This window comes from Protopterus annectens, chromosome 8.part0 (assembly GCF_019279795.1).
Source record: "Protopterus annectens isolate FY-2018-M chromosome 8.part0, PAN1.0, whole genome shotgun sequence".
Classification (NCBI taxonomy): Eukaryota; Metazoa; Chordata; order Ceratodontiformes; family Protopteridae; genus Protopterus; species Protopterus annectens.
Window position 1 is genome coordinate 1,110,580,388 of NC_056741.1, and position 22,043 is coordinate 1,110,602,430.

A 22,043-nucleotide genomic window follows, 5' to 3' on the forward strand; every position below is an offset into this window, starting at 1 on the left:
ACTCTCACTACAGATCACAATGTCATCTGCAAACATCATAGTCCACGGGGACTCCTGTCTGATCTCATCTGTCAACATGTCCATCACCATTGCAAATAAGAAAGGGCTCAGAGCTGATCCTTGATGTAATCCCACCTCCACCTTAAACGCATTAGTCAATCCCACCGCAGACCTCACCGCTGTCACAATATCCTCGTACATATCCTGTACCACTCTTACATATTCTCTGACACTCCCGACTTCCTCATACAATACCACAACTCCTCTCTAGGCACCCTGTCACATGCTTTCTCTAAATCCACAAAGACACAATGCAACTCCTTCTGACCTTCTCTGTACTTCTCCATCAACACTCTCAGAGCAAACATCGCATCTGTAGTGCTCTTTCCTGGCATGAAGCCATACTGCTGATCACTAATCATCACCTCCCTTCCTAACCTAGTTTCCACTACTCTTTCCTATAACTTCATGCTGTGACTGATCAATTTAATCTCTTTAATCAATTTAATATATTTAATTATATACATATATATATATATATATATATATATATACACACATATATATATATATATATATATATATATATATATATATATATATATATATATATATATATTTATATATATATATATATATATATATATATATATATATATATATATATATATATATATATATATAGAGAGAGAGAGAGCCATGGTATCAATGCATAGCCTTGCCTTTCCCTCTTATAAACTGAAAACCATTTCTTACATTCTCCTTTTTTGAATTTCTAACATTTACTTGATTATTAATGCTTAATTTCTTGATAATACAGTTTAATTTTAATTATAATGCTCTAATCTTTTCTTGCATTAATCTGCCAAAACTTTATTTTTTTAATATATCAAATAAACATTCAAACTCTAAGACGGATGGATATAGGTGTTGCTTCCTTAGCATTGTATATTTTTCAGACATTGAAGGAGGAGGTAGACAGGTAATTTATTTTATTTACTTTACTTTTGTTTACCGAGATAGTCTGACTGGGTGACAGCCCATTATCAGTGGAGGCCCAGGAAGAAAAGCTCCAGAGAAAAATTACAGAAAAAGGAATTTCAAACAAAGAACTATGAAGACAGGAACAAAGATTTAGTGCATACATCTTCTACATCCAAGATTCTTGTAATGAACATATATTATTCCATGGCTTCAGTGCCATCTATTATCTTCCATCCCCAGTGACTGCTGTGATTGCACAGTACCCATCACCAGTAAATCAAATTCATTGTTAAATATAATTAGGTAGGCTATCTGGTGTTTAAGGTCCAGGAGGGGTTGACACAGACAAACAACTGGTGTCAAAGCCATGGACTAAAACTAAATGCCAAGAAATGCATAATAGTATCCTTTGGAAAGTCATCATCCCTGGTAACTATCATATTGAAAACGGGTCTATATTAGATGAACGAAAGTTCATCTTAGCGAACGCTCACATGAGCGAATATCCAGGTACTCAAAACTGCAATTGTGGGGGGCTGCAGCCCCTCCCCCCCGCTAAATATATATTCCAACTCCGAGATCACATTACAGTGAGGAAAGGACAAATATTTCCATCTTCACTGTACCGCGATCTCACAATTGTGGTTTCAAGTTCTGCAATATTTGCTCATGTGAGCATTCGCTAAGATGAACTTTCGTTCATCTAATATAGACCCATTGAAAACACACCCCTTACAGCTGACCCAGAAGTCATGAACTTAGGGACACACATAGATAGTAATCTAGCCTTTGATCATCACGTGCCTACAGTGGTGAGGAAATCATTCTATGTTTCACAACTTATAAACAAATTATGGCATCTAAGTCCAAGGAAGTCATTGCTCCACTGTATTCAGCATTCATCAGACCTATCATTGAGTACAATGCCCCCTTTGGTATTTACCTAAACAGGCATATCCAACAGCTGGAACGTCCACAGAGGTTCCTCACTAAAAGAATACAGGGCACACGTATTATGTCCTATGCAGACTGCTTCAAGGCCCTGTCCCTGTATTCTGTCTCCTACAGGCTTTTGAGAGGAGATCTATGCCTGGCATACAGGGCATTGTCAGATCCCACTCTGATGGACCTCCTACATATCCACAAAACAAACCCGTTCAAAGACTTAAACCTTGCCTGTGATATAAATAGGACCTGCTGAAGAGATAGGTATGTATCCCAGAGACTACCCCATCGATGGAACAGGCTCTCCATCCATGTGAGGCAGAGTTCCTCCCTAACCCAATTCAAGTGCAACTTGGGCAACTAGATAGGAAAATGGAAATTCATCCCTGGTTTGCCACCTATTTTGTAATGCAAACAGGTAAACTGTAAATGGTTCATCTCCCAGGCCCATGCTTACACTTATCAAGGGTATCAGAACTTGTCAGAGATTTGAGATGCATGGCTAGGCTTAAAATGGTCCTTGTGGTCATTAGCCTACTAAACACCTATGAATACCTATGAACCTATAATGAACTTCATGAATACATAATTAATTCTCCCTGGAGCCTATGGTGTTGCTTTTCTCTCCTATGCAGTGGCACTGGTTGTTAAAGGGGATCACAGACAAGGGAGAATAACAGATGTGCATTACCCAACATAATCAGTTTATCACTGAGATGGTCCACTACACTAGAAGGTACACTTGATAACATCCTTGGAGCTGATATTAGAATCTCAACCTACTTTGGGGCACACTTGCTCCTTTGACTTGTATATGTTGTCCTTCTGCCAGGATTTTTTTTAGTCTGATCCATTCACTGACCATCTGCTCAAACCCCCTAGCCACTTTATGAGCCCATTCTTCCCCTGATGTGAAGGTCCTTCAGCATATTTTCTCCTTGGGGTGACAACCAGGGAAACTGAGAGGAGGAGCTGTCATCCATGTGATATGGAATGAATTTTGTGTCTATGCCATAGCATCCCTCCAAATGCTCATAGAGTCTAGGGAGAAACACGCAGTGGGCTCACAGTACATCATATTTGCCTATACATATGAAGCAACCTAAGACCCACCTCCCCTTAGGCAGCAGTTCCACATGAAACCTGTCTACACTACTGGTTCTTTACACTCCCTACCCCCCCCCCCAAAAAAAAAGAGGTGAGCAATATCTGCATTTTCATTCCTCTTCTTGTCAGCATCACTTCCAGCACACGTCTGAGCCACTAATTGAATTCAGTGAGTCATAGTCAGAGCTTTATCCTTGTACAATGTTAGCTATCTCTTCTTTTGCCAGGATTAAGGAAATAAATAAAACCTAGATCCCACTATAACACAGGTCATACCTGCAAGAAAACGCACCAGCTGACAAAGTTATAAAACTCTAAATATTATATAATATTACAGATATCTCTGCTGCCATGATGTAACTGCTACAGCAACCTGGCAGTTAGTGCAGAGGATTAAGGCTATGAGTTGTTGATAAGCTGCTTCTTGTAGTCCAGAGTTTGATTTCCTTAGCCTCCTCTGTCTATTGTGTGACTCTGAAAAAGTCTCTTAATGAGATAGTGCTCTAAGGAAAACTGGGAATTTGGGCAAGACTCTTCAAGGGTCTTCTGGACCATGTGCCTAGTAACTACCTATGAACCTCTAACCTACAGGAGGCAACCTTGAGTTAATGCACTGAATTCATTGGAGACTCTTGAAGATCAACTGATATAGTGAGTACATACTTCATGGTTCCACGATACAGAGGGATGAAACCCTGACTGTTCTGCAGACATCCTAGGATCGGTTAGTGATTTGGGCACCGAAAACATTGCTGGGAGAGGGTGAGAGTCACTGGGCTACACCAACAATCCCATCCTGGGAGAGAAATTCATCTTGCACTGTTGTAGCAATGACATCTGCTGGAGGCTAGGTGTCATGGCAAGGACAGCATGAAGGGCTGGGATGTATGTACCCGCCAATCAATGTTAGGTTGCACTGTAGCCAGGATATGAATCATGTGTGTAAGTGTACATATGACTATGGGGAAGGTATTGTAGGATAGTTCACATTAGGCTGCGATTGGTTGAACAGGGATGTATACTATAGCAGGAAATCCTCATGACTGCCTGGAGAATGACCTCTTCCTGAAAGGGAGAACAGAGGTTCAGATGATCAACAGGAATGGAAAATAGAAAGAAAAAAAATGATTTAATAAGTGGTGAGTTGTTTGTTATATCATAATTCAAGATGCCATCTAGAGTAGCCAGAACCCTTTGATAAAACCCCAAGCATTGCTTCAAAAAAATCCAAATAGGATTGAAGATGTCCAAAAGGCAGAAAGACATCAAGGCATAATTATTGAAGGGTAGCCCTTTTGAAAGATATTGTACTCCTGGAGCAGTCCTTAATAAAAGTATACAACTAAGAGAAGTTAGAGTCTGCATGTTCTCCCTTTCTCTATTTTGGTTTTCTCCAAGTGCTTCAGTTTCATCCCACCTCCCCAAGACATGCATCAGGTAAAAATGCATTCACTAAATTGACCTTAAGTGTGTGTGTGTGTGTGTGTGTGTGTGTGTGTGTGTGTGTGTGTGTGTGTGTGTGTGTGTGTGTGTGTGTGTGTGTGTGTGTGCGCGCGCATGCCTGTAGTGCATGTTCTACAATAGGCTAGTCCCCCTGTCCCAGAATAAGTTTCAATGCTTTGTACCCACATGCTGCTGGAATAGGCTCAGGTATCCCACAATTCTGTAAAAGGATAAAACAGGTTATCAGAAAATATATAGATGAATGACATAAATAGTTTGCATGTCTTCTTAGATGCTGAAGAACCCAAGCCAAGGTATTTCCAAACAGCAGAAATGGAATCCTTAATAACAGATTGCAGCAGCAGACTGATAACTCAGAATTCTTCCCCTTTCTTCCCAAAGTAAGTACTCAGATGCTTCTGAGGGGAAGAACCTGGGAAATATGGGTACTTCAAAAGGGCACTTATGAACCTAATGGGATCTGTAAAGGAGTGGATCACAAGAGGAGAGGTAGGAGAATGTGAGGACTCATTCTCTTAGACTTTTCAAGCCTGGAGACAGTAAGGAATTAAAAGGAAAACAGGATGTTTTTTTCTGGCTTACAACTGCTGGTTAACACATGTACCCCCTTTTGTTCATGGGAGGAAAGAGGTATAGCATACATTTTTCTGATACTAGATTCGATGTCAAGCAAAGATACAATGGAGAGGTGCACATAAGGAGTGACAGAAGGGACTAAGAGGCCAGCACAGAGCCTAAGATCGGCACATCAAGTTACTGAGGAGCTGTACTATCGTGTAACTACTTAGCCTTTATCCATCATGGGTTGAATACATTTTATAAGTTCATTTTTGGAAATGGGAAAATAGAAAGCTCAAAACTAGCATGGGAGTGTCAGAGGGACCATCTCAGTCCTTGATGACAATGGACAACCTCTTAAGGGAAGCTGAAGGAAACTGTATGTTCCAAGTACTCAAGGTCGTGCTCTACATTCTCTTGAGGGGGAACAGTCGCTTGAGGGTGAATAACACTGCACGAGAAAGCGGTAACAGTCTTGCTCCTAAGTGTGGGTACCATACGGCATTTCCCTAATCAACATCATGCCTGTTCAAAGATGAGGAGTGAGGCAATGACCTTTTGCTACTAGATAATGACCATAGCACAGCAAGTATTGGAGACTACTATGAGTATGGTAAACTTTGACGTAAAGTCAAGCATGAACTCATGCCTGGACAACAGCTACCGTACCTTTTACCTTTTGCACTCCTTTTGGGAATCTTTGGAATTCCCTCCAACCAGTTCCTATGCAAGGTCTCTTCAACCACTATAAAGCACTATGTGCTGATGAATGCCTTAAGCTATTCCCTTCCACTGCTGCTGCTGGATAGTCATGGGATTGAAACAATAACACTTTTAACTGCTGTCAATGTTATATTCTGTAACAGGTAAAAAAGGCAATTCTGCATGGTGATTCTGTCTCATGCGCTGATGACCACAGGTACATTTAGGAAAATCTGCATGTTGACACTGAAAGTAAGAATGATTCAATAACACTTGTCAGAAGGCAGTCTGAACTGCAATTAGTAGCTTAAAGGAATTAGAGATCCTGGGGAGTGCACGCTTTGTTACCACAGTACAAAGACAATGTTTGCAGTTCAAGAGGGAAGTAAATTACAAGTCCAAAATCTCAAGATTTTAGTGAGAAAGCACAAGAATGATGCACGTAAGTACTGCACTCAGTGTACAAGACCCTTCAATGTGAGACCTATGATGCACATAGGTACTGCACTCAGTGTACAAGACCCTTCAATGTGAGACCTATGATGCACATAAGTACTGCACTCAGTGTACAAGACCCTTCAATGTGAGACCTGCTCTGGGATCACAACCGTTATTAGGAGAGTGAATTCAGGTGCAATGTACTTTATCACAATTCATATTAATGAGCATAAAATTACATACAAATGGGACCAGTGCATTCTGCACAGCTTACCTGCCTTTCCCACATGCTACATTTTATAACCTGCAATGCTATACTTACATATGCTGGTGCAGCAGGGTGATCCATTAAAATGGCCATTCTTTTTCTATTCTTACTAGTAGATCAGGGGTAATCCATTAAAATGGCCATTCTTTTTCTATTCTTACCAGTAGATCAGGGGTGATCCATTAAAATGGCCATTCTTTTTCTATTCTTACTAGTAGATCAGGGGTAATCCATTAAAATGGCCATTCTTTTTCTATTCTTACCAGTAGATCAGGGGTAATCCATTAAAATGGCCATTCTTTTTCTATTCTTACTAGTAGATCAGGGGTAATCCATTAAAATGGCCATTCTTTTTCTATTCTTACTAGTAGATCAGGGGTAATCCATTAAAATGGCCATTCTTTTTCTATTCTTACTAGTAGATCACTGGCAAGTCACAGTGAAGGAAATATGTGCCAAGAAGGTATATCATATACAGAAGTATTTCATAAACCGTACTCTGGATCTTAAAGCAAGATATCAGGCAAAATGAATTGTGAATAGTGCCACTTTTAAGATCATTTGGCTGAATGTGTAGTAGTAGTAATATAAAACTTACGGTAAGATCAAATGTGCTGCAATGCCTTCATAGTTTTGCTACATACTGCATTTCCAATGAATACTTTTATGCACTAGATTGCTGTTCAATATCATCAATGAGACTGCTACCACAGTTTCACTTTAGGGCTTCAAAAATATATTCCTCCAGCTCATTTCACCTTCATGTCCCTCAATACCAATATTACTAACTAGAAATAAGCAAGCTCTAAGCTTAATTTCTTGCTGCAGCAAAGCCGTTAGCAAATATAAACTAGCTCTGTTACTAATTTATTGCAGTCTTAACAACAATGTTAACGAACAACTGCTTTGATTTCACATATCAACAAGCAGAAAACAGTTTCACTTGTACACCAACATCTAACAGTCTTTCTATAACAATCATTCTAATGATTTTTATGAAAAGACACACATCATACATACTAACATCAAGTCAGCTGTAACTTTTGGTTTAGGCTTGTGATAAAAACGCTCAAGTAATATGTTTCAGCGCTCAGAAATGTAAGAGGTTTACAATGTTTCTTGTGTGCATCCACAGCTTATGGTCTTCTGGCATTCATTAATCCAAACAGTTTTGAGGAGCAGTGGGTTCTGTTGTTAAAAGTATTTTAAATTGTTTTGTTTTGATTAATCCTAACAGAAATGCTCTAGTTATGGCCATGCTAAGATTTATTCTTCTTCTTTATGGTTACTTTGACTGGACCAGTAGGAAGACTTTTGATGAGATTCCAAGCTTCCAGACGCATGAGGCCCTGAATATTCCTGTCTTCAATCTGAACTAATTCATCGCCAGGTTGGATCAGTTCTACTGGTCCTCCTACAAAGAGGAAAATAATAGTCACTTTAAAACATGATAAAGGTAAGCAAAATATTTTATATTCTGTGTCATTTTCCTTCTTTTATATATTTTTGATCCCCAGTCCCATGACCCCAGGAAGTATATGACACAAATCTACCAAGGGTCTCCAGCAAAACCCTGTTAATGTAGTCTTGGATAACAGTTCTTTTCCTAGGTGGTATGCACTCCTGTTTGTGACCTAATGCTGGCTAATACATATATATGTGTGTGTGTACCCCTGCCAGACTCCATGTGCCCCAACAGCTTGAGTACATAAAAAATAACACACAGACCTATATGTGTCACTGGTGACCCATATGCTACTGTCCCCCTGGCTTTCACCATTGGGCAATGCTTCTAATGCTAGTACCCTCTCTGTCAGTTGATGCTTACCCTCTGACACCTAAGCACTAAATGAATCTCAGCTGCTAGAGTAGTAGTAAGGTACCAAACCCCTATTTCAGCAGCCCAAGACTATTTTGTGATACTGTCTGCATAACTCTATAACTGAAGTGGATGGATATGTACATATAAAGCAAAGTAAGCAATAATTAACTGGTCTGTAGCCTTATAGTTAAAGTTATTAGTATTTTCACAATTAAGGCTATCAGTATTTTCAGACAGTGGCAACATTAATTTAAAACAATTGTTTATACCTCTAGAAGATGGCAAAAAATAAATAAAATAAATAAACAGGGTAGTTGTGTAGAGGTGCCTACAGGTAGCTGTAGATATTTCAAGGACTCCCACTCAGCAGTGGGCATGCAGAGAAAGTACAGCTGTGTGTAAGATATTTACCATGTTGTCAGATCTTTTATGAGAGGACACTGTCACTGTAAGTCATTACTTTGGTTTGCCCTCCTTTCTGCATGCCATTTTCTGTCCAAAATTTCTTCCAAGTAATAGCGTACTCCCTACAAAGAATCTACTCTGGTGTCACACCCAGCTAAGATATTAATATTGGTGGCATAAAGCAGTGTTATATAATCCATGTTCTTCGATATTCTCTTTAGTTGTGTAAGTCTGACAGCTGAGGAAAGGCAATGAAGTACCATAAAGAATGAGACTGGGAAAACTGTATTTTGAAGTAGGTGCATGTAACAGTAGCAATAACGAATGTGTAAATTCTTTATAAACCATTAAAACAGATAAAATACTGGTATTCTACAAACCTAAAGACAGTTTGCTTAGTCATAGTATATCTATCGTGGTTATTCAGATCTTTGTACAATTATCAGCTTATGCATACTTGATTTCCCTTCTCATAGATACTGTCCCAGCCATCTACCTTGTAATTACATAGTAAGGAAATGTGTTGGCATAATGATTAAGGTGTTTACGATACAGACACAAAATGTGAGGTTCACTTCTCACCTTTGAAAGGGAAAAATTGGCTAAGCTTAAAATAGTCCACTAGAACATCTAGCCTATGGACCTTTTACCTGCATTTTGTAAATGTCATTTTAATGTTTATCTTGTTTTGTGTTAGTAATACCATGTCAAGTGTTATGTAATTGCCTTATTTGCAATTGTTATGTCATCAAGTCAAAAATTAAACAACGATTTGAAGAAAGTGGTGGGTGTGACTGAAAAGAACCAAATGATTCTCTGGTTTACAGTATGAGTAAGAACTTAAAAGATATGTTTGAAAAGTCTGCAATAAATTTGTAAAATGGCTGTGGATTATTAAAATGCCTAAGCTAACTAAAAAAAAAAAAAAAAAAATCAGAATCATAAAAAAAATTGTACAAATCCTGAAAGATTTGGATTATTTTATAACTGCCTTGAACAGTGCTGGAGTTTAGATCAACAAACTTAAGGACTGTGCAGTGGAATTCAGTGTATCTATTTGTTACCTGCTAGTGCCCTTATTTTGGGTATTTTGTCTATTAATTAATGTCCATGAAGGACCAAAAGAGAGGACAGCAGCTAATTTATCTAATATAAAAGACAACATCCAAATGAAAATGTTGACCTAAGAGTATGGTCACACAACATAATATTATTGTGGAACAGCACTGAGATGTTTACTACTTACTCAATGTACCAATAAAAGTAACTGAGTAACAGCTGTAAAGCTTAGATGTTTAAACAGTAACTGTGTAGTATCTCACTGAGGAATAACGGGAGAAAATCTTTACTGTTACAGTCATCTCTAATTGCAAATCGACTTTTATAAGTATCTAGTAAACACATGCAGTAACTTTTTCAAGGAGGGTCACTGCAAAAACAAACTACAGATGGATTTATTCAAGCAGCACTGAATTTTATTGGAAGGAGGATGCCAGAAATAGTTATTTAGTTTAGTTTAGTAGTATTAATTTTTATCAAAGAAGTACTGGACCATTTGTGCCCAGTATACCCATACAAACATCAGGGCTGTAAGCAATGGCCAAACTATAAAGAAGACAGGTTAAATTAGAATAGTATATGTAAATAGCCCTGTATTAAAGCTGGGAAGTGAAATAAATCAACATATATAATATCAGAAGGTCATGTGGTGGAAGTGAACATGTTCGTGAGCTGATAAATGCCTTATATAAACTAATAAATTGCCAAAATACAAATGTGCATAAAGTAGTACTGGAAATTATGTAGACTTAATAAACAAATTTACTAAAAGTCTTCTAGATAATACCAAGTCCAAAAATATAGAATAAAAAAATTAAATGATATTCAAAGCATCTACAAAGGTGCATGTTTAGGACTCAAGCTTACGTAAAAGAAAACACAAAGGCAATAGGATTGTGGTGGCATTAGTCACCATAACAAATGATAGGACACTGACTCATAGCGTCACAGGTTGTCTAGGAGACCACTGAGAAGCTTAGCCAGTGTTATAACATAAACTAGTAAATAAAAATAAGATTAGAATGACCTTCTCCAAGAAAGGAGAGCCATGCTACGTACCCCAGTGGTAAATTTGCAAATGCCCACCTGCTAGCTGATACTGGTTTCAAAGGCAACTAACATATTGCATTGTTCAACATGTACAGAATGTCTATTCCAAAGGTAGCGAGGATCCTTGGGATTAGATATCTATCTTGCCTGCAGATCCTGTTTATATTAGGATGAAAAGTGAAATCTTTAGATCAAGTATTCTTGATGCTTTCAGTTTCTTAAAGGAGAATGAGGTCAAGTAGGACTAAGTCTTTTACATGCACTGCACAAAAGCCCAAGCAAAGAATCCAGATATGTAGTCTGATGCGCAAAGTGTATACAGACATCGCAAAAATACAGTGAGCTCACAGTAAAAATCACAGTTTATGAAAGCTTCACACTTACATCAGTAGACTCAAGACCAGGTCTTTTCTGTCCTTTTAATATATATATATATATATATATATATATATATATATATATATATATGTGTGTGTGTGTGTGCGTGTGTGTGTGTGTGTGTGCGTGTGTATCTATCTCCCTATATATCTATACCTAATGTGTGTGTGTGTGTGTGTGTGTGTGTGTGTGTGTGTGTGTGTGTGTGTGTGTGTGTGTGTGTGTGTGTAATACATATATCTATCTATCTCCGTGTGTGTGTGTGTGTGCGTGTGTGTGTGTGTGTGTGCGTGTGTGTGTAATACATCTATCTCTCTATATATCTATACCTAATATAGATATGTGTGTGTGTGTGTGTGTGTGTGTGTGTGTGTGTGTGTGTGTGTGTGTGTGTGTGTGTGTGTGTGTGTGTGTGTGTGTGTGTGTGTATATTTACATATCTATATATTATATATACAGTTATATGTGAGAATTTTTGTCAAGTCTGTAATCCTCAGACCTTAATTGATACATGGATAGGTCTGAAGCGATGCAAATTAACACTGGACTTATGCTAGTCCTTTGAAGGTACTAAAGTCAGTAATGTTTGCCCTTTGAAGGTACCAAAAATGAATACCTTTTGCTGAGGTTCTCATACAACAGTCTTCAGCCATACTAGAAGATTTCCATAAAAAGAGAAATGTTAAAAGATGGTGAACCAGCCTCATTTAAAGTAAAACACAGAATTTGAGAAGCTGCAGCAGGAGATCTTCCAAATTAGAAGTGCCAGCTCTACCTACTTTAGTAACAGGCATCAAATGCATAGGTAAGACTAGTGTATGTATGGGCATGAGTACCAACGATTCAGCTATCTTATACCTTTACAGTGGCATCAAACTGGAAGAAGCTCAGAAGGCACTCTAAAGACAAAATGTATGCCCTTATCTTTTTGTTGTGGGGGGGGGGGGGGTCACCAAACCATATGGCAGCTTCAAGAAGTCCTGTGAAGAATTGCTGAGACCCAAGAGTTATGCTATGGAAAATGGTCTTTTCCAACTGCATTCCATGGATTTGCAGAAAAAATCACAAGCTTCTGTTGTTTACACCAAATCACTTTCATAGCTCTCCTCTCTTAAAATGCTTTTACAAAATAAAACTTAAGATTTACTGTATATTCTGATATTTCTGTAGACTTTAAATAAAGCACAGTGTCACAATTATTAACACTGTGTAGGCTGAGCAAAGAAAACACACATAGCATGTGAAAGTTTAGTGGAATTGATCACCAATGAGTAGCATATGTTTTAAAATAATCATATATTATAAGAGGGCAAAAAAAAACAGTAATGAAAACAATCAATGAAGTAAGAAAACAAAAAAACTATAAAGTAAAATAAATTCTAGCAAGGCTGAAGGGTAAATGACCTTCAGAAGTGATGAGAATAATAGAAGAGAATGTGGAATGTAGGATACATAACACAGCCTAGCACCACAGAGAACAGCAGGTAAGTTGGACATAAGGCCATCAGTGGCCCCTTGCAGGGAATATTCCAATATTTGGAAGAAATACTGGCATAGAAGTTGGGTAAATGCAAATATATGATATATTTTACAGTGACCCTCCCTAAAGAAGTTCACACAGTGATGCTGTAACAGCATAATCCAAAGCAATCATCAGTGAAAATCTACTCTGTCATCAATGGATCCCACTTAAAAGTACAAATAAAAAAACGACTGGATGAAGAATTCATAAAACACTGAAAGCAAAAATGAAAACATTTACTTCAGCCTCCAAATCATTTATCATTTCACACTCAAAGAATGATTTTACTACCACGTTTCCTGCATAGAATTTGACACTTTTTCACCCTGTGTTCCAGTTCTCCACATTAGGAACAACGTCTTTTAGGACATTAATTTAGCAAATGATGTACCTTACCACAGTGAAAACATGTTTTGGTTGCCTCCAGTATTTTAACATTCCCTTTTCCCCATTTATAATCACAAAACAAGGCAAAATACATTACATTTCCACCATTACTATCCAAACATGCCAAAATGCCCACTCCACCCCCTTCCAAAACTTTCTGCCATCATAATATTTGTTTTATTTCATGAACAGGTTTACATTGTTTTACAAAAGACAACTTCAGCTCATTTTCAATCACATCTGCAGTTCTAAACTGTAATTTAAATTTTCTTTTAAACATTCTAATAAGGAGATCTGGGAGAATGTTTAGTTTTTCTTTGAAACATTCTGTCAGACCTCTTTATTAGAAAATTATTCCACGAAGAACAAAAAGATTTAGTTTCAGATAATATCATGAACTTTTCAGCATGTGACAACTCACAAAAGTCGCTTTGCAAAATATTTTATTCTCTATATGAATAAAGGCTTTTACATCTTCAGGAACAAACCTATTACACAAACAATATTGTCCTTAACAATGTAGCTATCCGTACTTTCTCCGTTATTGATCTCTGCCAGAACACCTGGTATTTGTCTGAAAAACGTCTTTGCATTATGATTTTTTCCACCCCTTTATCAACAGCCACTGCATGTGATAAAGTTTTTTGAAAATTGACTTAATGCTATCTTTTCAGCTTCCACTCATCCATCCACAACATTTTCTCTTTGTTTTCCTTGCCTCATATCTGCATCTCCATTCTCCAAACTGACATCAGTGTCTACTGCTGCCAAGATCTCTGCGTCATTAAACAAATCACCAGAAAGAATATCTGATCAAGCAATGGTGGCATCGTCTTCAGGTTCTGCCTCATTGATTATTGCATATAGTACTTCATTTTCCAGCTCTCTTTTTTGTACTTCAGTAATAACATGTAGTAATCTGCAACTCACACTATTTGTATCCTTCCCACCTGCAAAATCATCCTTAACATTGTCATTCATCTCAAAATGCTTCTCTGAATTCATTTCTCTCTGTACCAAAAGGTGGACATGCTATCTCTCCATCTCCTCCTCCTCCTCCATCCCATTCCCTTCTGATCTCAGTCCTCTGGCTACCCAACTGAAAAGGGTACGGGAAGTTCCCCAGTGCCCTGGCCAAATTCCTTCTACTATTATAAATAGCACTTTGGGTCTCCTCTGAAAAGACCTCAGTCAACAAAAGGTAAATAAATAAGTAAAAGGAGTGGTGCTATTTATCTCTGGATGTTTCCCTATACAAGTTGAACAGTCACTAGAGGGCACACAGGGGAGATTTGTAGGTTTACATGTTAGTTTTATTACAAACAGTTTATAGCAGTTTCAGTACAGTTTCCTTTTTAGGTGGCCTTGAAGGAGGTCAAGTCCACAACAACTTTATCAGAGTTCCACTGAGATCCAAGCTACCTAAGCTTATTTATGGGATTTGGAATCTGGTACTGAGACATGCAGAAACCAATAGTGGGCCTAGGGCTTTAGTGTTGTCAGGAATTGAGTGATTCTTCAATACTTACTGTCAGTTTTTTGGCTTAATAGATGCCTACCTTATTGTGGACAAATTGGATAAGTTTATTGACTTTGCTTATTACTATCCTAGACATAGAACATGTTCCAGACTGGACAGGATATATGTTACAGTGGAAACTTTCTACACAATAAAGATACATTACCCTGGACCTCTGTTGTGGTCCACTCATGCAGCAGTAAGTCCTGAAGATTGTGAGATTGGCAATTGGCATTGTGTAATTGCTCTGTGTTAGTCCTTTTTTTTGACATTACCATAAAACAGAAGTATGGCTATTGTAAACTGTAGTTTAAGTTCATCCCCCAAGCCCAAAGAAAAGTCTCCACCTTCCCCCTCTTGAGGTAGGAATCTATGAGTCAGTGCATTTTTGTGTTTAGGGAGTATTCAGTTGTGCAGGGCTACAGGGCTAGCTGAAGAAGACCTTCAGGAACTGAGGAGTTTTCTCTAGATGGAATAGAGGCCAGAACTGCACCCTGATGAAACCCTGATGAAATGCTAGTTTTGATGCACCCTATCACACTGGAAGAGGTTAAGTGGTTCTCTCAGGGCAACCATTAAATGACCCCCCCCCCCCTGGATGTGTGGAAGATTTGAAGGGAGAACTTGTTTTATTAGCTGCGGTTATTCAGTAAAGTTTTGCAGAAAACAGAGCTTCTGCAATATTGAATAATAATATCTTTAACCCTGAAGAAGGGGAATGACCCTGACCTGCCATCCTCCTACAGGCCAATATCAGTGCTTAACATGATTATAAACTCTTCATAGTGATGTTGACCAAATGAGCTGTGATGGTATCACTGTCATTAACCCATTGTGATCAATGTGGCTTTGTGGTGATGGGGGTGGGGCAGTGGGGGGTGGAGATCTGTGATGACATTATTAAGACATGCTTGATAATGGAGGACACTCAGAAAGCCAAGACTCAGTTTCTGATTTTAAGCTTAGATACTAAAAAGGCATTTGATAGTGTAAAGTGGATTTATTCAAAGTTTTGCTGAGGGTGGGCTTCTCAGAGAAGTTTATAGAGCTTTTTCCAAAGCTTTACTCTGGTTTTTCAGCCTAAATAAAGGTTTCTGGCCTACATTTGGATTTCCTCCATCTAACTACAAACACCTGTGAGGACTGTCCACTCTCCCTATTACTTTTTGTAATATATCTGAAGCCTCTTATAGGATCATAGGAGGTTACTAGGCTAATGGCCAGGGGGCCCTTTATCCCCCCCCCAAAAAAAAAAACTCAGTCAGCACCTGTCACCCCTGTCAGTGAGAGACACAGGTGGAAACCTTGTGACAAATTTGTGGTTTCCCATCCATTCATCAAGGTTGCGCTTGATGAGGATCACCGAAGTACTCTGTTTGACGTGTATGGGAAGGCAATTCCAGAGATGAAGCAGCCTCTGGGAGACAAACCTGTCTCTCCAGCAGGTTTTGTTGATGTCGCATATTAGATTTAGCCCTTTCAAGCAGGTAATGCACGAGGAGTTAAGACTTATGGATATGGAGCATCTCTAGTAAGGCAGGGTCCAAGATAGCCTTGTAGGTGAGACACAGATCATCTATGAGCAATCTGTATGATACCAAGTAGAATGATAGTGATTTGAGCCTGTCCACATAGGACATGTGTTAGAGGCCATGGATTCTCTTTGTGAGGTGTTTCTGTGGCCTTTCCAGTTGCTGCAGGTGTTTGGAGCAGTACATACCAAACAGGGTGTTATACTCAATTAATGGCCTAATGAGAGAGTAGTACAGAGAGGTAATGCCCTCCTTTTTTCTAGATGCAATCCTTTTACTTATGAGATGAGCCAAGTAAAAGGCTTTTCTGACCACTGCCGCTACATGACGGTCAAATGTGAGACTGTTGTCAACCTGTGTACCCAGGTCCCTCACCACAGCTTGTGTGCTTAGGGGGTTTCCATTGATGTGGTAATCAGTAGGGGCCATGTTTTTGTCAAATGGTATGATAATATTTTTTTTTGCATTTAACTTAAAGCCATGAATTTGGCACCAGTCACTTGTTGCTGTGAGACCCTCCTGCGGTATGTTAACATAATTTGGGGAGTCAATGACAGCTCCCAACTTACAGTCGTCTGCAAACTTGGTCAGCCACAGGCCTTTTGTCTTTGCCTGGACATCTGAGAAGTAGATGCCAAACAGTAGGGGTCCCAGGACAGATCCTTGGCGAACACCACTAGTGACAGGTCTGCTGTCAGAGGTGAAGGCACCTATTGTGACCGTGTGGGTCCAATCTGTGAGCCAGTTGGCCACCCACCTGATGAGATAGGGATTTATGCCAAGTTGTGTTAGCTTTTCAATGATGCCCAAGTGGGAGATTGTGTCAAAGGCTTTGGCCAAGTCGAGGTAAGCTGTATGTACTGACTTTCCCCTCATCTAGGGCCTTGGTGGCAGTCTCAAAGAAGTCAACCAGGTTCAACAGACAAGATCTGACCTTGACAAATCCGAACTGGGTGGGGTCAAGTGCTTAGAGATTGCCTATGTCTTTGTTTATGAGATCCATAATAATACACTCCATGGCTTTACAGATAAGACTTGACAAGCTAATGGGGTAATAGTTTCCAGGGTCAGTAGTGGCACAATCTTTGTGCAAGGGGATGACAGTGGCAATTCTCCACTCTTCTGGAGTGAAGCTTGTACTTAGGCTGTGGTTATATAGGGTGCTCAATGGCGAAACTAGTTCTTGCTGGACATGGTGCAGAATACAGCCTGGTACCTGGGATACTATCAGGTCCCATGGAAGCTGTGTTCTTTGCCTTGGATAGGGCTTTTAACACTTTTGCAATATATGTTAGGAACTCTCGTACGAGTTAGGAGGGGGGACAACAATAGTTTAAACCTTTGCTATTTGCAGATGACATATTAATTACTTTGTCTAACATTGATGGGCTTTTTTTAAAATTTTAGAGGCATATAGAAGATTTTCATTTTATAAAGTTAACACATTGAAAACTGAGGCCATTAAAATGAATTAGTCCGATGCTATGCTTCTTTTTTTTTTTTGAGGAGGAGGAAAAATAAATTAAAATACTTGGGTATTTGATTTTCAGAGATGGTACAGGGCTCCTTACAAATTTCCATGCAAAAAGTAATGGAGAAATTACAGTGTCACTGGACTGGAATCATAGAGTGTTAGCCCTTCATTTTATTTATTTATTTTATTTTATTATTATTTTTTTGTCTTTTTCCCTAGGCGTTTTTATTTGAGCAGACTTTCTATCTCTTCCTCTTAATATGTTTATAGAATGTTTAAAGAAGTGGGTGGTGGAATTTTTGGGAGGAGGGGAGCATCATAGAATAGGACGGTTAGAATGCATCTGCCAGAAAATGAGAGGGGATGGCAGAGGTCCTTGATTTGGGGCAAAATCTGCAAATAGTTAAATTGAACTCTATACTGTATATTACTTATTACAGCATACTATGCTAGATGGAAAGTATTGATTACCTAGTGGATGGCAGGAGCATCTACATTAGATATTATAAAGTGGTGGGATATGTCTGATAATACTCATCTATTATATTGTTTGTGTTAGAACCTGTTCTAAAGCAAAGCAAGTACTGCCTGGTTCTCAACAAATTTATATAAGTTTGAGATACTGCCAAGAGATGTGGGGGGGGGGGCCAGAGGTATCTTGAACTGGCAGCAATTAAAAGACACATTTCATAGGTTCATAGGTTCATAGGTTCATACTAGGCTATCTGCCCGAGGGCATTTACAAGCCTAGCCCATAGTTTTGTGGCTTACGCCACCCCTTTAGTATGGGGAACTATACCCATTATTTTGCTGTGCCTCTGTTGAGCAGTGACACTGAGGTAATCCCTGGGGTATATCTGCGATCTCCCATCCATTGGTCAAGATTTCTCTTGAACAAGGCCAGCGAGGTGCTCTGCCTCACATATACCGGGATTTTATTCCACAGCATAGGGAGTCTTTGGGTGATGAATCTATCCCTCCAGCGGTCCTATTAATAGCCGTGTCGAGGAGGTTTAAGTAAGTCTCCGCCCTTGTGGCTCTGACGGATCTAGATTTTTGAGGTGAAGCATATTCATCAAATCTGGGTTTGACATGGCCTTGTATGTTAGGCAAAGGTCACCTCTGAGCAAGCGGTGTTTACTGAATAGAGCTGGAGTTCTTTCAGTCGGGCAGCATAGGACAGATGTTTGAGACCCTTTATCCTTTTGGTGAGGAACTTTTGTGGCCTCTCCAGCTGCTGCAAGTGTCGGGTCAGATACATTCCGAATGGGGCATTGTACTCAATCATTGGTCTGATGAGTGATGAGTATAGGGAGACTATGACCTCCCTTGATCTAGATGAGAATCCCTTCATGATAAGGTGGGCAATGTAGAAGGTCTTCCTAACTACTTTAGCTACATGAGTGTCGAATGACAGACTACTATCAACCTGGGTCCCCAGGTCCCTGATAACTTCTTCTATGCTCAGTGGATTGCCACCTATTTGGTAGCTAGGGGTAACCTTGTTTTTCCCGAAGGGTATGACTATGCATTTTTGGCATTTAACTTTAGGCCATGGCTCTGGCACCAGTTATCCGCTTCTGTGAGACCCTTCTGAAGGATATCTGTGTCAGATGTGTTTTCTACTATGGCCAGTTTGCAGTCATCTGCAAACTTTGTCAGCCATAACCCTCCTGTGTTTGCTTGTACTCGGAAAAGTAGATGCCAAACAAGAGTGGGCCCAGGACTGAGCCCTGTGGTACACCACTTGTGACAGGCTTTGAGTCTGACATGGCGCCAGCAACTCTGACCCTGTGGGTTCTGTCACTCAGCCAGTTTGCAACCCATCTTGTGATGTATGGGTTAACATTTAAGCTGATGAGTTTTTCAAGTGATACCCGAGTGGGGTATTGTATCGAAGGCCTTCGCCAGATCGAGGTAGGCTGTATGGACTGCCTTTCCCTCATCAATGGCTTTGGTGACTGTTTCAAAAAGTCAACCAAGTTTAGAAGGCATGATCTGCCTTTGACAAAGCCAAACTGGGATGGATCCAAAGTCTGCAAATTCCCTATGTATTTATTTATGAGGTCCATTATGATCCTCTCCATGGCTTTGCAGATAAGGCTTGTCAAGCTAATGGGCCGGTAATTTCCAGGGTCGGTGGAGGCACCGCCTTTGTGAAGTGGGACCACAGTTGCAGTGCGCCTCCCTGGGTAATGATCCAGAGGTAAGACTATGATTAAACAGCTGTCCTAGCTGTGGGTTTAATTCCTCATTGAGTTCGTGGAGCACACAGCCGGGACACCATCAGGTCCCATGGATGCTGTGTTTTTGCTTTGGAGAGAGCAGTTCTCACTTGGGCGTTGGAGATGTTTGGGGGCTGCAATCGCTTGGTATAGATATCTCTCCTTTGGGGAGGGGGGAGAAGTTTGCACTGAACCTGCCAGCCAGTATGCTGGCAATGTCTGTAGGATCAGTAATCTTCACATCATTTTGAACTAGTTCTGAGCATATCTGGGAGGTTCCTCCCAGGTTTCTAACATAGCTAAAGAAGGCCTTATGATTGTCTTTTGAGTCTTTAGCTATTTTTCTCTCAAAATTTGCTTTGGATGATTTTATGAGAGCTCTTAGTTTTTACTTATAGTGATCAAGGGTGTCTTACCTTTAAGGATTTTGCTCTATCTTGTAGTAGCTTCCTTGTTGTAGAGTTTGTTTATGGCTGGGGTCCACCAGACTGGACGCTTGCCTTTGGTACAAAGAGTCTTTGTTTTGCTTGGGATTGCCTTATCCATGCAGTCCTGCAGGTGCTGGTAGAAGGCGTTTGTAAGTGATTCAGCGGCTTGAGTACTGTTTCCCGTCGGCTCGGGGGCCTTAAAGGAGACCACACTAGTCTTTAGAAGTGTGAAGTCGGCCTTCGAGAAGTTCTTTACTGTGGTCTTTTTTATTTCAGGTGGGGGTGGGATGAGGACCTCCAGCGAGATTAGTTTGTGATCTGATCTCACCAGTGAGGGGTATACTTGGTGTTGAACATTGTGCTCCCATGTTCGTGATGATGAGATCAAGTATGTTTTCTCCTCTTGTGGGGATGGTGACTAGTTGTTCCATGGCATTTGAGTTTATGAATTCCAGGAACTTTTGGGCTAGGGTGTTTGGGCTTGAGTAGTGTTCCCAGTCTATATTAGGGTAATTGAAGTCACCTAGTATGATGGTGTTTGGTGATACATTTATCCCTCTAGTGTTTTCAGGAAGGCCATGTGAGGTTCCTGAGTTTGTGAGGGTGGCCTGTAACATGCTACAATTTGCAGAGCAGTCTTGCCTATGGTTAATTGCACCTGGATGGTCTCCGATGCATCGTATGCGTTGCCACCAGTCTTGAGGTGTGGGTGTCTTTGATGAATATGGATACCCTCCTTTCTTGGTATTGTCCGGATTTTGGGGCCGAACGCATGATAAGAGGTAAAACCTGATAGTGCTGGGGTGCTCTCAGGAGCCTTGAACCAGGTTTTCACTGCACAGACATCGATGTTCTCCATACTGAGAAGGGCCTCGAAAGGCATTTTGAGATTTAGACTTCTGGCATTGAGCAGCATTACCCTTAGTTTTTTCCTTTTTTGTGTTCTAGGGTGGTAGGTTTAGAATTTGAGCCTTGCCTAAAAGGCACTATGGGGTGGCAAAGAGCCTTTGCCAATATCCGAATCCCAGGGTGACAGGTGCAAGCCGCCTTGCGAAGCAGCTGGCTTGTCCAGCATGTCATCCCAGGCAGACAGACATTGATCCCTTTAAATGACACCAGAGTTTAAGCCAATTGTTAAAGCTGATCATCTTATCTCTGTATTGTGGCATCATTCTTGGTGAAGGTAGGATACTGCTCAAGGTCAGGGTCATACCTGCCTGGGCTACATAATCAGAGAGCTCCTCAATGTCTCTTTTCATGTAGTCCAAGGAGGTACGCCTCAGGTCGCTTACACCAGCGTGGACAATTACTGTGGCGATTTTGTACCTGCTGTTGAGAGACCTGAGTGCTTGCGTTATGTGGCGGATTCTAGCACCCGACAGGCAGCTTACTGTGACCTTCTCCTTACTCAGTCTGGTGAGCGGACGCCAGTGTGTCTGACTATGGAGTCACCAATGACTAGTGTGTCTGGCATTGTGTTTGGCCTTAAGGGCTGTGACTGTTTGACACTCTGACTGTGAGGTCTATGTGTTGCAGGTGTTGTGTTCTGAGGTGGTGGTTGTTTGGGTGTCTGCTTTGGTGGCCTCTGCTGTTTTGGTAGATTTTGATCAGAGCCACGAGTATGTCTTTGTGTGTTTATGTGTATGATTTGAGGTTGTGATGGTACTATGTGAGACTGGGTCTATAGTGTGTGTGGTAACCTTCTCCTCCTGACTGGTCTTGCCAGTCCTATGTTGAGAGAGCTCAGCCTCCAGTTTGGCCGTATAGTTGCATCTC

At 40.1% G+C, this 22,043-nt stretch overlaps 1 protein-coding gene across 1 annotated transcript in view; it reads right to left on the reverse strand.

Moving 5' to 3' along the window:
- Positions 1–6,644: 6,644 nt before the first annotated feature.
- LOC122808411 (pro-interleukin-16-like) overlaps positions 6,645–22,043 on the reverse strand; it is an 81,227-nt gene continuing 65,828 nt past the window's right edge. Inside the window, exon 4 of the mRNA XM_044079373.1 lies at positions 6,645–7,880. Coding sequence (XP_043935308.1) covers positions 7,726–7,880 — 155 coding nt within the window. The 3' untranslated portion in view covers positions 6,645–7,725. The remainder of the gene's footprint in view (positions 7,881–22,043) is intronic.